General features: G+C 34.7%; 1 protein-coding gene across 9 annotated transcripts in view; it reads left to right on the top strand.

Moving 5' to 3' along the window:
- LOC133197690 (calcium-transporting ATPase sarcoplasmic/endoplasmic reticulum type-like) overlaps positions 1-16,371 on the top strand; it is a 30,802-nt gene that overhangs the window by 9,439 nt on the left and 4,992 nt on the right. For 3 of the 9 annotated variants that reach the window (XM_061333835.1, XM_061333838.1, XM_061333839.1), the window contains exons 9-26: positions 6,518-6,606; positions 6,963-7,046; positions 7,413-7,506; positions 7,857-7,987; positions 8,079-8,167; positions 8,445-8,547; positions 8,773-9,027; positions 9,214-9,331; positions 9,761-9,861; positions 10,089-10,211; positions 10,628-10,840; positions 11,163-11,383; positions 11,577-11,779; positions 11,912-11,997; positions 12,201-12,334; positions 13,586-13,703; positions 14,119-14,136; positions 15,741-15,858. In XM_061333835.1, the coding sequence (XP_061189819.1) occupies positions 6,518-6,606; positions 6,963-7,046; positions 7,413-7,506; positions 7,857-7,987; positions 8,079-8,167; positions 8,445-8,547; positions 8,773-9,027; positions 9,214-9,331; positions 9,761-9,861; positions 10,089-10,211; positions 10,628-10,840; positions 11,163-11,383; positions 11,577-11,779; positions 11,912-11,997; positions 12,201-12,334; positions 13,586-13,703; positions 14,119-14,136; positions 15,741-15,858 (2,298 nt within the window). Of the gene's footprint in view, positions 1-6,517; positions 6,607-6,962; positions 7,047-7,412; positions 7,507-7,856; positions 7,988-8,078; positions 8,168-8,444; positions 8,548-8,772; positions 9,028-9,213; positions 9,332-9,760; positions 9,862-10,088; positions 10,212-10,627; positions 10,841-11,162; positions 11,384-11,576; positions 11,780-11,911; positions 11,998-12,200; positions 12,335-12,620; positions 12,755-13,585; positions 13,704-14,118; positions 14,137-15,740; positions 16,171-16,371 lie in introns of those variants that run through there. The other 6 variants (XM_061333841.1, XM_061333842.1, XM_061333836.1 and 3 more) reach the window with 5 other exon arrangements.

Raw genomic sequence — 16,371 nt, 5'->3', positions numbered from 1 at the left:
ATACCGGTAATGTAGTTCCCCATTGTCAATATGTGTGTTTTGTTGCTTTGTAACCAAGGTATTTTGTCAATAACGGATCTGTAAATGTCCCTTACATTATGAAAATTAATACAATATTGAAAATTTCTAAGTACTTTTGTTAATTTTTGAGTAAATGAAATGATGCTATTCACTGATTGGTGGACATTTAAGTGTGGAGTTACTGATTGGTAGATATATTGTTTGAGGAATTTGCTGGTTCTGTTGGGTAATCTGAGAATGAAAGGTTTATGATTTCATTTTGAGACATCTGATTTGTAAGATAAAGGTCTGCAGTCCATGGATCAAACATATTGATCTGGTACTATCCAATATTACACAGATTCAAGATGCTTATGGAAGCAAAGTGAAAAGGGTTGTCAAAACTATTCAAGTTTTTTTGGCTCTACTGACGGATGATAAATCATTTACATTCGGTTTTATTTTGAATACTTTCTCTTTATTTGTGGCCTTTCCAGTATTTCCCAGAGGTTATTATACTTAAAGAATGCATTATATTGGTTATATTGATGATGTAGAGTTGTAGCTATAAACTAAGGGAACTTGATTGAGCTGCTTTGCAGTGATGCGTCAGAAGCCAAACCTGCGTCATTGATATACCTTGTCTATATTTGGTGACCAGGTGTATTTGTTGTTTGTTTATTTGTTTTAATTAGATGTATTGAACTGCCAGTACAGTTCTGCTTGATTTGCATATTTTCAATGGAGGTGCAAATCTAAGGTTACGAGGAAACATATGTTTTTGTGCACTAGCTTGCTTGGAAGGTCAGTGGAAGGGCGCACGAATTGTGCGTCTTCTTTATCTTACATGGGAGCATTGGTCTTGCAAACTGATGGAAAATCTTTATCACAACTGATTATTTTTTCTGTAGCAATGTGTATATTTATACATTAGGCATACCTCCTGACTGTCATAGCCATTTGAAATATTGTGGAGCATATGGAAACAATAGGCTTTAGACGTCACATTCATGATATTTACCTCTTACTAAATGCCTGGCTTAATTCATTTACATTTGTTCCCCATATTCAATTCCTTGATATTAACTTGTAAGATAATGCAAACAGAATCATTACGTCAAGTCTGTAATCTCTCTGGCACCTGAAGCTAACATTAGGCTGTGCTCCACAAAATGACTTCACAAGTAAAAATCAGAAAATAGAATTCCAAGCTTCATTGCTTCCTCAAGCACTATTTCTGTCAGAGATATCTTATATAACAGGCAGATTGCATTCAAATGCATCAAATATTAACCGTGATAGATAAAATACAAAGAATTCATGTACAGAACTATCATTTTGATAGTGTTCTTGATGAATCTGAGCTTTTTAATAACTAAGACTTTGATCATCTCTTGGTATCATCATTAATGATTTCTTTTTATCTTAGAAATTTTCTGCTGTGCTTGCAGTGATGGAAAGACTGAAGGTCACTGAACATTTTATTTAGGTGTTGGGGGTCTTTGGATCGCTAAGTTAAAAGTTAAATCTTGTTTGCTTTAGTGATTTCTGGTAGCAGGTGCTTTGATTATGACCATTAAAACAGGTAAAAGATTTCTTGGAGGTTGATAGATGTTTTGATAGGTGAGGTGTTAGGGAGATTTGTAAGACATAATATAATGAGTGCTGATGAGCCTGAGCTTGTAGAATATTTGGCATTTTGGTAGATTTCCTGGAGCGGAACCAGATCTGGCATGCCTACAAATACCATTCTTATTATAGAACACTGTGAACCCTAACAAAGACAGACACCCCTATTACTAAGTTAAGAATTTCCTAACTTTTACATATATTGATTACCTGAAAGATATTGTTGAATAAAGACAGATTGGAATGTAAGAAGATCAGTAAGCAAAGCCTGGTTGTGTTATTAGTCAGTGATGCATTGGAGGTCATTGAAGGTCTTGTACCTGATGAAGTCATGCCTCATTCTCACTTGCAGAATAAGCAGTAACTATCAGACAACCCAAAAAATGCAGAATTCAAGGATGTTCATGACATCACAAAAACATCACAAAACTGGGGTCCTTATTATTTTTATGAATTTTTTGATCTTTTAGCCTGAGATAGAATGTTATCTGGTGAGCTTTTGTTGGAGATGGAGGTGAGATATGGGGTTATAAGACAGATTGATGGCAGTGGTGAGAGATAGGAGTCTGGCAGGGGTCTCAGTGTGTATGTGTGGGGAATCATTATTTCCTGTTTATATACACGGCTACCTATGATGGTTCTCACATGGAGTTATGATAGCAGTGGGATATAAACAGTGGTCAGGAGCAAACTGACAGCAGTCTGTGTCCTAATATTACAGAGATCTGTACAGCTACCAAAACCTTAAACTGAATGTCATAAAGATAGAGAAATTACACACTAGGCCAAGGCATGAAATGCCAAGAAAATCAGAAAACTTTCAAAATATTTTACATCAATTTGTACCCACTGAGTTGCTTTCAGGAAGTCAAGCTGAGTATAAGAAAATCTTATATGATGTATGAAATTATGAATACAGAAACAAGGAGAGGTGTAAAATTATCAGTACTGTTTAAAAGACCTGAGAAGTATATATAAACGTACGAGATATACTCAAAGGGGTATAGGTCATCATTTAAAGGAAAAAATAATACAGGGATATTGATGGGGGTCTCAAATTTACACTGAAGTAAAGATCATTAATGTTTTTGAAAATCTATCCGAACTTGAATCTTGATGAAGAAGCTGGTGTTAACACACATTTACAGGTCATGTTGATTTTTTTACTTTCAATGTATCATCAGTTTACATGAAAGCAGCAAGTTACTGAAATTTATTACATAATTTGTGTTAACAGAAGAAGCCATGATCCATCATCAAGATGCTGTTAGATTTTCTGCAGGATACGATTAATCCTACTGTTATTGGTGTATTAAAGAACAAGTGAAGTTATCCTGAAACACAAATAATTTAAGGAAATATAAGGGACAGTCAAGGACAGACTTTGGTTATCTTTTTAAAACACTGGTTATTTGTGGCAGTTTGTGTTTAATGACAGTAGCTCTGTATTCAGTATGTACCAGGAAGCTGGCTGGAAGTAGCTCTGCGTTATGACACATCTTTCAAGTAAAAAATTATTTAGGGCAGCTTATAAACATGGGCAAGATATCTTTCCGCACTTATTATTAAAATCTTGATAGTCTTTCCTATTCAAGGTTTTAAACTTCTTTGCCTGAAAAAATAGAAGAAATTGACAGAAAACCTTCATTTCAATGTGGCAATGTTTGTATTATGCATTTACAAACAATCAATTATTTTGTGTTATTGTCCGTGTCAGCTAGTTGGCCATTTCAGACAATTTGCTGTTCTAGGACACTCAGAAATTGACAGTCTCTTTGTCAAAGTAGGCTGATCAATTCAAACCCCTAACATAGACTGACAGTTTTCAGGAAAACTTGGCCTAATACAAATCAAATTTCCAATACTAGACTGGCCAGCCAAGTATTTAGAGTTTAATTTATTAAGTGTTTTTCCCCCTCAAAGCATGATTTCATGGAACTTGATAAACTTTAAAATAGCTTCTTTTAAAAAATAATTATGGGTGTTACATTGAGATTAATCAAAATGATATCTCAGTTTTGTGTTACACTTGCATGTCTTTGGAAAGTGGAGGAGCATGACCTCCAAACTGATAGTTTGATTCACATTCTGGTGCCTGTTTTGATGATATCTCCATTTTGTTCTCCAGATATATATTTCTAATGTTTTAGCTAAGTCTTGTAATTCTTGCAGGTTTACATCATCCTTAGAATAGTGTAGGTAATAAAATAAATGAGATGAAATTGCAGAGTCTTAGTATGATATAATCTTAATAAAACCCGAGTCTATCCATCATTCTACACTCAGCAGAAGTTGTACAGACGCTCCATAAAATCCCTCTCATGCTGGGATGCACACTATATTTGTTGAGGTGATAAATTAAAATGATCAGATCAGTTTTAATTGTGCATGCATGTCAAGATGAGGCAAGGATTAGATATAATGCTCAAAAATTTATTTATGTAATCAAACTAGTTTATCAGTTGTAAAGTTGAGAAATGAATAAAAAATTGAACATTGTGAAGGTATGAGGGAATTCTGGACAATTTATTGCTAAGCAGCATGGGGCTCTGGAAGCTGGATGTTGGCAGGTGTATCTGCAGGTTATTTTTGGAGCTGTTTGCGTAATTAAGCATATTTTTTCTGTCGTCAGCCTCCCCTTATGATGTAATGGTTGATGTCAGGTTCTTCCAACTGTGTTCAAAGTAAATGGTCCAAGATGGCCAATGTATGTCCTTGCAAAATCCATCCAATTCTCTCAGATTCCATACAACCTGTTCATTTGACTTACTGGTGTAATTGAAGACAGTTTTATGGAAATGTTTTTCTTTTACTTTCATGAAGTGTCCTTGTTTGCTCCTGAAAGCAAGCTTTGAAAATCCACAGACAAATGAGAGTTTGGTTTTAATTTATATAATCTCTTACTGCAACAATTACATCACACGGTAACACATCCCCATTCTTAAGCACATTCCCATTACAAAGCCACTGGTTATTTGTACCCCTGGCATGTGCATAAACAAACTCAAGAGATTTCATATGTCTACAGATCAGAGCTATTTATGTGGAGGTTTTTTTTTTTGCTGGATCTTGGAAAAAAAGGTGTGCATAAGACATCATTTCAGATTATATAAGACAGTTTGATGTCTTGGTGCTTTCTTGTTGCATAATCAGCCTTTAACCAAAGTTATGATGCGTACTTTTATGATATTGAAAAGAATTGCTATTATCATCAAGAGAATGTCACAAATAGCCAAAAAATCATCATCCACTTTCAAGTTAATTGACAACAAAACATTCTGTATCATGATTATTTGTTGGCAAAAAGGGAGAGAGAAAAAAAAGAAAGAAACTGGCAGCAATCAGTTTTTACTTAATGGTTATAATACACCTGGATATTATATACATAAAGATAGCCATCATGATGTGGAATGAAGGTAGAAATAACTGTATCTCTGAACACATCAAGATGAGGGAAGTAGGTCTCTAGTTTATCTGATTGTCTCAGCTATCCTGGCTTCTTCGTTAGTACAGTAATTAACAACAATGTCAGCAGCTTTGTCATCTATTAACAGATTAACAGGTCTGAAGGTCACCAGATATTTGACTTTTCAGTGCAGACTCCCTGACATGGATAAGGTGACCTTTTACTATCTTCATATATGTTGGGGATACTCTTCCTTGCTCATAAAAATCAATACTGATTATAAATCATAATTCTTTAGAGGGCTTTTTTGATAAGGTCAGGGCCAATCTTTCATCAGTAACTAAATGTGGATCACTTTCTAGTCCATGTAGTTCAAGTAAAAGCTGTTTACTCTGAGTGTGGGTGTATGGCCTGTATTTGTCACACCCAGTTTTTCCTGTTCTCTATCTACCTAGGTATAAGACATGAACCCCTTATAAATAGAATCTTTCCCATTTAAATGTCCCAATAAATCTCTAACTTATCGGAGATGTAAAATGTGAAGAGCTTTGTACACAGGTTCCTCATGTGTGAAGACCCAACTCACAGGCATTCAATTTGCAAGAAAACAAGAAAAATGTTTCATGTTGATTAAGGATAGGATCATATTACTTGTTTCTTTGTGACTGTTTTGCTTATTGATTATAAGCCTATTCTTATCTATAGATTTTTGACATCAAATAAGATGGCAGTAATGCATGATGTGTATTGTGTGAATTATTTAAATCACTACTGAAGGTCTTTTAATAAAAGCTTCATTATAGAAAGAGCAGAATGCTTATTGTACTGAGATCAGGGACAGAGAAGAAATCACAAACAATTCAAACACTGTGATATGTACCGGCTATCAAGAAATTACCAATATAAATTTAGGAATTGAAAAAAAAATCTCATTAACAATAAACTTAATTGTGGCAAAAACATTATAAGTTCAAAGCTCAATGTACACAAACAGGAAATATCATGTTTTTGTGAATTTCAGACACAGAGAACAAATATTAATCAAGTTTTATCATAAAAATGTTGACTGCTTATTAAGCAAATGAAGAGAAAGATCTAAAAATTGCAATGTACTTAACATTATTATTCGGAACATAAATTCTTTTTAGATATCATAATCAAAGTTTTGAAAATATAAAAAGAATATCAAAACTGTATTTTAAGAAATGTGTCATGAAAGTAAGGTTGTTGCTGTGTGTGTGTTTTTAAAATAATTTAAGCATGCAAACAAAAAAGTGTTTTCATAATTACAGATATGAAGTAATTACTTTAGATAAAGATGGACTGTTAAAAATTAATTTTTCTAATTTTAGTAAAGGAATAAAATAAGTACTGGTACTAAGCTTTACTTTGGAGTAAGTTTATAAGAAATGTTTTCAAAATGCTGTTTCTGAATGCTGTGAATGATAACTTGGATAAATTGATTCTTTTTTTACTGTACAGGAAAGATTCGGGATGAAATGATGGACACCGAGACAGAAAAGACACCATTGCAACAGAAACTGGACGAATTCAGCCAGCAACTCTCAAAGGCAAGTTCTCATCGGCCCACAAGTGGCTTATTATAGCTGCATGTTAGATTCTATTTACACTGGTGGCAGCTGCAGAAATTTATTACCTTAAAATATATTACACTTATGCAAAACTAGCATCAGATTTTTTACATGTGTGAATGTTCATGTAAAGAAAATTAATTTCTTTTCATCAGTATAAAAATAGGTTGTGGCAGATTTTTGATATGTAATTGAATTATTTCTGTCAAAGTTTTCATGCCAAAATGGCTTTATATTGGAGGCAGATAATGCTTTGATTTAATTTGACTTATGTAACAGATAATTGATTGGTATCTACATGGATTATATATCTGAATCCATTGCTATCTTTACAGGTGATCACAGTTATTTGTGTGGCTGTATGGGCTATTAACATCGGCCATTTTAACGATCCCGCCCATGGTGGATCATGGATCAAGGTGACCTATTCTTGCACTTAATTTTAATTAAGGCTCTGTATTTTGTATTCAGGGTGTTTCTTGTAAAAATTAATATGTACCAGACCATACATGCATTTTTAGTTCAGCATAGGATTGTTTTGATACCCCATGTTTGAAGGAGTTATGAAACAGAAAATGTGTTTTTTCAAAACATACATAAGAGATATCAGAATCAACATGGTTATTTAGCAAAATAGTTCTGCAGTTTCTTTTAAAAAAACAGTTAAATGATTTTAATGGATGAAGTTTGTAAACATGGTCTTGTTTCTTTAATCAAGGAACTTTGTATTGATTTAGAACCTCCCTGGTTGATGTGGGTTTACCTTTGATGTGTTTACTTTACAGGGAGCCATCTACTACTTCAAGATTGCCGTCGCTTTGGCTGTGGCTGCCATCCCGGAGGGTCTACCAGCTGTCATCACCACTTGTCTGGCTCTGGGTAAGGGCCCCACCCACCATACCAACCCCCACCAAACATTTCCATCCCACCCAGGGGCTAGACATTCAAATTTCAGAAAAAAATTAAATAATTGGTTTTGTTTTAATGAGTAAATATCTAAATCCTTAGATTTGTACTTGTGTACAAAATTTTGGCCAATGATGCATGAATCATGAAATAATACTTTAATATACATGTAAGTAACAGGTACTCCATCAATTTGTAACTTCAGTATGTTCAGAAAACTGCAGTACGTGTATCAATTCTGTTCTTATGAAGGAAGTCTTTTACTAATGTAGTGAGTGTAATAAGTTTATGTTGAATGTTAATTGTGTTATGGTGTACTATAGGAACCAGGAGAATGGCTAAGAAGAATGCTATTGTCAGAAGCTTGCCTTCTGTGGAGACCTTAGGTTGTACCTCTATTATCTGCTCAGATAAGACAGGCACACTGACGACTAACCAGATGTCTGTCTGTAGAGTAAGTTAGAATAGAAAATAACCATATTAGCTGGTAATGTGGTATTGTGGACTGTGGACAGCAAATATTATAGAGATTTTTTCTCTTGTAGATGTTCTTGTTTAATAAGATTGAGGGAAATGATATCAAGACTGACCAGTTTGAAATCACTGGATCCACCTATTCACCAGATGGAGACTTGTAAGTTGACATACAGTTTAAATAAAAGATGTGAGAGAGGAGACAAACAAAGCTGTTACTTACAGGAAATCTGATTGATTCTGGAAATTTTAATGATTGTGCTTGATGTAGGGAAATCTGTACTATTGTACAGTGTGTGTTAATTATTTTACTATAATTGCTAAAACTGAGAGTGAAGTTTAAAGAACTGCAATTGCACACTTTATATGTAAGGGGTTTGCTGAGTTAATAAAGAAAAGGGAAATAAATCTTAAAATATGTGCTTTGGATTTAACAGATATGTGGGCAGTAAGAAAGTGAAAGCGTCTGAATACCCAGGACTGGAGGAAATGGCCACAATTTGTGTGATGTGTAACGATTCCAGCGTGGACTATAATGAGGTGAGACTAATCACAGGAGAACTCTGTAATGGTTGATAAGTCATTCAGAAAAAGATTTTCAAGGTGGTCAATTTTTTTTTTCTGTAAATAATTAGATATGGCAAGAAAACCAAAGGCAATAATTTGAAACCTTGTTTTGTTGTAATCAGTTATGCAGTGTTTTTGGTGCAATATTAAAGATTCAGTGCTCTACAAGAAGATATAACAATATAACAATTGTTTTAGGCTAAGGATACATATGAAAAGGTAGGGGAGGCAACTGAGACAGCCTTGATTGTTCTGGCGGAGAAGATGAACTACTACAACACAGACAAAAGCAACCTGAACAAACGAGAGAAAGGAACTGCCGCTGCCCACGTCATCCAGCAGATGTGGAAGAAAGAGTTCACACTGGAGTTCTCCCGTGACAGGAAATCCATGAGTGTGTACTGCTCGCCAAACAAACCCTCCAAAGCAGGAGGGGCCAAGATGTTCTGTAAGGTAAAGAGAGTAGAAGTCGTAAGAGGCTGTACTAAAGATTAAATGGAATGCAAAATTATCTTGGGACAGATCAGATATAAAAAGTAATCATCAGAAAATTGTGCTTGATTTTGAAGTAATTTTAAAATGGTTTTTTTTTTTACACATTGAGATGATACATGTAGTTGTTGTTGTGTGTACTTGCAGGGTGCCCCAGAAGGTCTGTTAGACAGATGTACTCATGTTCGAGTCCAAGGAAACAAAATCCCAATGTCACCTGCTATCAAAAATGAAATCATGAAACATGTGAAATCCTATGGAACTGGTCAGTACTTGATTACATAGTCATGATACACGGATTATAAAGATCAATACTTATCACAGAAAAACGAACAAACATTTTATCATTTTTTTTTCTTTTAAAATGTTTGTCATTGAATTTCCCTATAAGCTGAAATTACTGAATTCCAAAATGAACTAATTCCTCATAGTTTTTTTAATGATTTTTTCTTTAAATAATCTACCCTTTGTTAAACTATAATCAGTGCTTTTTCATATATCACACAGTTGTATTATAGCTTGTAGTTGTATATTGACTGTGTGTTTGTAGGTCACTGCTTGTTCATATATCACACAGTTGTATTATAGCTTGTAGTTATACATATTGACTGTGTGTTTGTAGGTCAGTGCTTGTTCATATATCACACAGTTGTATTATAGCTTGTAGTTATATATATTGACCATGTGTTTGTAGGTCGTGACACCCTGAGATGTCTTGCCTTGGCCACCATTGATAACCCACCCAGGAGAGAGGATATGGACTTAGAAGACTCTAGAAAATTCATCCAATATGAGGTCAGAGGAAGGGATGTTAACATAACATTCATAATCAACATTTTCTCTTTGTATAAAAAACAGACTGGAGAGAGATGTACATAAAACTCAAAGACAACATTTTCTCTTTGTATAAAGAACACTCAACAGACTCATTTGATAACATTTCTTGTTACAAGCATTTAGAATCATTTTAGAGACAGATTTACTTTGTTGAAGAGTTAAATTTTAGCATCTGTTTTATGTAGACTAACATGACATTTGTTGGAGTGGTAGGAATGTTGGATCCACCCCGTAAAGAGGTTATGTCCTCCATCAAGGAATGTAGAGAGGCTGGTATCAGAGTCATTGTCATCACGGGAGACAACAAGGTTAGAAACAAATAAGGAGGGGCACTGACAAACAAAGAACATATCTAGGATTGAAACAAATTTTGTAAATTTTTTTGATTAAAGGAAAGGATGCTTTGTGTAAAGAATGATACTGCTATTGTCTTCTTTTTTCTGGGGACTTAAAATTTTGTGGTAAAAGGAAAAATGTGAGTTTTGGAAGATGGCGCTTTTCAAATATTGAAAGATATTTTTCATGATATAATTTATATATTAGCAGTTTATTTGTGGGATTATTTTTTAGTACACTAATTTGACAAAAAAAAAAAAGATATTCTTTTGAAAAATGGAACCCTATCAGTCTGACCAATTTTGAAAATAATTTTATTATTCTTAATTATTGCAAGTTTAGTTGGAGAGTCACTAGAACAAGAAATCACAATTATACTTTGTTTTAGGCTACTGCAGAAGCAATCTGTAGGAGAATCGGTGTATTTGGAGAAAATGAATCCACTGAGGGCTTATCCTATACTGGTCGTGAATTTGATGACCTTTCTCATGAGGAGCAGAGGGCAGCTTGTATGAGAGCTAGACTATTTGCGAGAGTGGAACCCACACATAAGAGCAAAATCGTAGAGCACCTGCAGGCCGAGGGAGAAGTCTCTGCCATGGTTTGTCCCAGTATTATAATTCAGCATAATGTTCTACTTAAGCGGACATGTCAATTACCCCCAAATGAATGTTGTCAATGGACACATCTAAAAATTTCATTTGAAGTTGTTTAAAATACATTTATGTTTATGGTTCTCTTTACTATGGTTTTGATTTGAAATTGTAGTTATAAATGTAGGCGTACAATTATAAATGTAGGCGTATAATTATAAATATAGGCACACAGTTATAAATGTAGGCATAAGTACAACAATCTTGAAAGAAACATTTTGATATTCTTAAACTTTGACCAGAACAAGATATTTTTCTATTTGTTAACAGACTGGTGATGGTGTAAATGATGCCCCTGCCCTGAAGAAAGCTGAGATTGGTATTGCTATGGGCTCTGGAACTGCTGTGGCAAAGTCTGCTTCAGAAATGGTGTTGGCTGATGACAACTTTGCCACCATTGTATCAGCGGTCGAAGAAGGTCGTGCTATCTACAACAATATGAAACAATTTATTAGATACCTGATCTCGTCAAACATTGGAGAGGTTGTATGGTATGTTGATTGAGAAAAATAATTAACCTTTGCAAGAAAATGTCTTTATGCAAACAATAGCAGATGAAGTGATTGTTGTCATAGAGAGAGCTGTGTTGTAAAGCTTTTGCAATAAATGTCTAAGTATTTGGAAAATAAATATGTTTGGTAGCACTAAATAGACATCTGAAAAATGAAATATGACTGTTGACAGTATTTTCTTGACTGCTGCACTGGGAATCCCTGAGGCTCTGATCCCTGTACAACTGCTGTGGGTCAACCTGGTCACCGATGGTTTCCCAGCAACTGCTCTTGGATTTAACCCACCTGACCTTGACATCATGAAGAAACCACCCAGAAACTCCAAGGAAGGCCTGATCACCGGCTGGCTTTTCTTCAGATATATGGCTATTGGAAGTAAGTGTGCAACAAGATTGTGTCTACAGGTTAAAGGGCATTTTCTGGGTGAAATTTTGCTGTAAAACTTGTAGAAAAAATATTTTTGTTGGTAATATGTTAAGACTTGGTTTATGAATGTTTATCTTTCAGTTTATGTTGGCTGTGCTACTGTTGGTGCTGCTGCCTGGTGGTTCATGGTGTACGACCAAGGCCCACAACTCAACTATTACCAACTTGTAAGATATTCAGCACTTGCTTTGATTGTGTTCACTTGTTGAATAATGAATGATTTATGGTAATTTTTACCACTATATCTGTAATATTTGTTATGCATTTTTATAACTGCTGTTCTTTATTTCAGGGTCATTCATCATTCATGTCATTATTTTATGACTTTGTATTAAGTATTGATATTTTATGAGACCTCTAACCCTTACAGACTCATCATATGCAATGTCCAGCAGAACCAGGAATGTTTAAGGGTGTAGACTGTCATATATTCAATGACCCTCATCCTATGACAATGGCTTTATCAGTCTTAGTCACAATAGAAATGCTGAATGCTCTCAACAGGTAATCAATCACTACCCACAGTTCTGACACACAAACACACACACAGGGTCCCCCCACTCCTTCATATCATCATACTTAAAATGAATGTGGAAGGCTTTAAGAAGCTTAGCATGTTCATTCTACTCATCATCATTATCAGGCAAAGCTAAACATCTTGCTTATTTCTTGTTGAGGATGTTATAGTTATAAGATGAAAATTACTGTAAGCAGGATGTTGAGTTTGCCACCCTATCTGCTCTGTCAATCCTTGCACTTACTTTGACCTCCCTCTGTCTCCCATACACAGACCCACCATTCCCAGTGTCTGGCCCAGGATGAAATGTTTAAAGGGGTGGATTGTGAAATCTTTGACAGCCCTCATCCCATGACCATGGCTCTCTCTGTCCTTGTTGTCATAGAGATGCTTAATGCCCTCAACAGGTAAGGAGCACGGCAACTCAGGAAGTGCTTATTTCTTACGACAACTGTCGCCATATCAGCAGTTGTCTTAGCAGCCATTAGTTACCATAAGGGGATGCTTGTTGTCTATATAAGGAATGAATTCTGATTTCTGAATGTGAGAAATAATTTGTAAAGTAAAACACAGCATGGTACCTGTACTACAGAGGAGCAGGGCTCTCTTGTTAAAGTATTGAGTAGATATGATGGATGGGGGTTACAGATATTTGGGTAGCGGTGCATCCTCTTGTGGTACAGGCTGTCTGGGAGCAATTCCTGCATGTTGCTAATCATGTGTGCTCCTTATTTGTTATCAGCCACACCTACATTGTCAGGAGTCCTTGTCATGGCATTTTACAAAATAACTGCATGTCACATTACAAATATATACATACAATGCATTCATTTTAGTTTAGAGATATTATTTTGAAAGCTTATTAACTGCAAGCCAAATGTTTTTTGAAAAAGAAATTATTTGTTTGATATTTATGATAAATGGATTTGAGACTTGGAAGTTGTTGAATTCTGTATAATGTGTGCAAGTTTTGAAACTATACATATTTGAAGTAGTTTGCATGAAAAAGTTTTAAAACATAAGTTATCTTGAGTTTTTTAACACTAAAGCTAAAGATAGTTATGAATGATATTAAGTGAGTGTGTATATTTTGAATCCATGTCTAACATCAGCATTTAAAAAAAAAAATTAAAGCATATTCATTAAAATTGTGCTGGAAAGCACAGAATAGTAGTTTGTAGATGTGATAAATATCTTTGTTCTCCATTTACTGATATTAAATCGTTTGTTTTGTTCAGCTTGAGTGAGAATCAGTCCCTACTGGTGATGCCCCCATGGTCAAACAAATGGCTTATTGCAGCCATCGCTCTCTCCATGGGCCTCCATTTCTTCATCCTGTATGTGGACTTTATGGCTGTAAGTACATCTGTACTAGTGGGCAGTTTAACATTATGTCATTAAGTTTATTATGGACATAGGCAGGACACTTCCTGATATTCTCTCTTGTAGTATTTGGTCACATTCAATAATTTTTAATGATGAAATGTAGATCAGGACATTTTTTTTTCCTTGTCTGCAACTTTAATCATGGTCAAGATGTTTAAGACCATTTGATTAAAGATTTTACATTTGATGCTCATCAAGGCAACAGCTTTATATCATGAAGGTTAAACAAGAATGATGACATCTTGGTCACTGTGTGTCACACATTAAATTAACTGTTGTATGGGTAAATTAGATAATTTTATGACATATTACAAGAATTCTAAGAATCTTGGATTACAGTGTCATTTTAAGGTCACTATATTTATTTCTGTGTACTGTTTACTAGATGCGTTACATAATGTCAGTGAGTAAATTTTAAGTGGAATGCTTCTTCTTTCAAATTTGCATCAAAACATCTTGCTGCATGTAATGTTTGCTGCAGAAATATTTATTCATAATTAAACCAGAACTTTCTAGAGCAATTGAAACATCTTCAAATGCTAATGAGGCATTATATATACAATATATGTATAGTCATTGATAGCAAAGACATTTAGTTTACCAATTTAAACATTTTGACACAAATCACTTTTCGCTATTTCAGTAAAAAACAAGATGTGTTTGTGAAACACTGATGCCCCCGTATGACAACTTATAGCAAAGGTTAAACTTTCTCAAATGCAAATCAAATATGTTGATACCCAAAGTAAGGTCTTGTCTCGAGGAATAAACCTGTGAAATATGAAAGGCTTAGCAGCAACCATTGAATAGATATGGAAAAGGTTAAAGTTTTTTTCAAAAGTATGTCAAACATCAAGGTCAAGGTCAAATAGTGCCAAAGGAAAGGCCTTCTCCCAAGAAATACAGAGGTGAAATATGAAAGCCGAAGTACCAATCGTTCAAAAGTTATGGCCAAGGTTAAAGTTTTCCAAAAGTAGGTCAAATTCCAAGGTCAAAGGGTCAAAGCTGTTGGTATCCAAAGAAAGGTCTTGTCACAAAGATTACAGATGTGAAGTATGAAAGCCCTAGCACCAACTGTTCAGAAGTTATGGCCAAGGTTTAAGTTTTCCAAAAGTTGGTCAAACTCCAAGGTCAAAGGGTCAAAGTTGTTAGTATCCAAAGGAAGGTCTTGCCACAAGGATTACACATGTGAAATGTGAAAACCCTAGCACCAACTGTTCAAAAGTTATCGCAAAGGTTAAATTTTTCTAAAGTTGGTCAAACTCCAAGGTCAAGGTCAAAGTTGTTGGTATCCAAAGGAAGGTCTTGTCACAAGGATTACACATGTGAAGTATGAAAGCCCTAGCACCAACCATTCAAAAGTTATGGCCAAGGTTAAAGTTTGGTAAAATTTTGCAAAACTGGGTGAGACTCCAAGGTCAAGGTCAAAAGGTCATATATGGTGGTACCCAAGGAAAGGTCTTGTCATAATGAACACTCATGTCAAATATTAAAGCCTTACCCTTGACAGCGAAATAGTTATGGACTAGATTTAAAATTGACAACAGACAGACAGACAAACAGACAAAAACAATATACCCCTGGGATCTTTCGATCCAGAGGCATAAAAACAATTCTAAAGAATAATTGTTTTGATTTTTATATATTTTCAAGCCAACATTTTAGGATTTTTTATTCTATGCTCTATTGGTACACATTTGAGACAGCTTGTGCCCTCTTAAACTACTGCAGACTCAAATTTCTATTATGCTCTGACATTATGTAATCTTCTCCTAGTCATATGAAGGATCATGCTAAAGAAATATATCATATGTGCAGAATCATTTCACTGTCAAATTGCTCAAGCAAATAAAGAAAGGTGCATATGGTATATCACATTCATATATTGACTCACTATCATCTTTTTGTACTAGGAAGTGCTACGTTTGCCTAGTATATCATCTTTAGAATATCTCTGTGTCCTCATAGATTATCATACATTTAATAATCTTTGTATTCTTTTTACAGACCATTTTCCAGATTACTCCTTTGAACTTGGCCGAGTGGATTGCTGTATTGAAGATCTCCTTCCCTGTCATAATTCTGGATGAAACTCTCAAGTTTATTGCCCGCAAATTCACTGACGGTAATTCCTCCGTTGTTCTAGAATTATCAGTCCTTGTGGGAGTGTGGGCCGTGTATTTAGGAATGATGATTCTTATTCCTATATGATGATGGAGAGACTTAAGTGTTAAATCATATCCCCCCGTTTTTCCTCCCATTAACATGATTTTTGACATGTGATAACATCCCTCGTACTGAACTCATGTAGAAAACCTCCACCAAATATCTCTCTCTCCTAGTCAGCTTACAAATTTAGGAATTTTGAGAGCTCATTGTTCATTTTGTAGACAAAAACATGAGAACAATTTAAACACTCAAAGATTTCCTTAATGAAGGCATTTTCCCTTGTTGACAGAAATTATTTAATTTGACATATTTCAAATTAGGGATCTTCTCATAGAATCACATTTATTCAAATGCCTCAGAGCATTTAGAGCCTTAATTATATATTCATATATTCTCATTGTTAGAGTGAAATGAAGTATTGTTTTTAGGTATTTGGAAATGTGTTGTAATTGTAATGCAGTGTCGTACA

This window comes from Saccostrea echinata, unplaced genomic scaffold (assembly GCF_033153115.1).
Source record: "Saccostrea echinata isolate AGI-Se365-2 ecotype Australia unplaced genomic scaffold, CSIRO_AGI_Sech_v1 ptg000030l, whole genome shotgun sequence".
Classification (NCBI taxonomy): Eukaryota; Metazoa; Mollusca; class Bivalvia; order Ostreida; family Ostreidae; genus Saccostrea; species Saccostrea echinata.
This window is presented reverse-complemented; position numbering and strand designations above follow the sequence as displayed.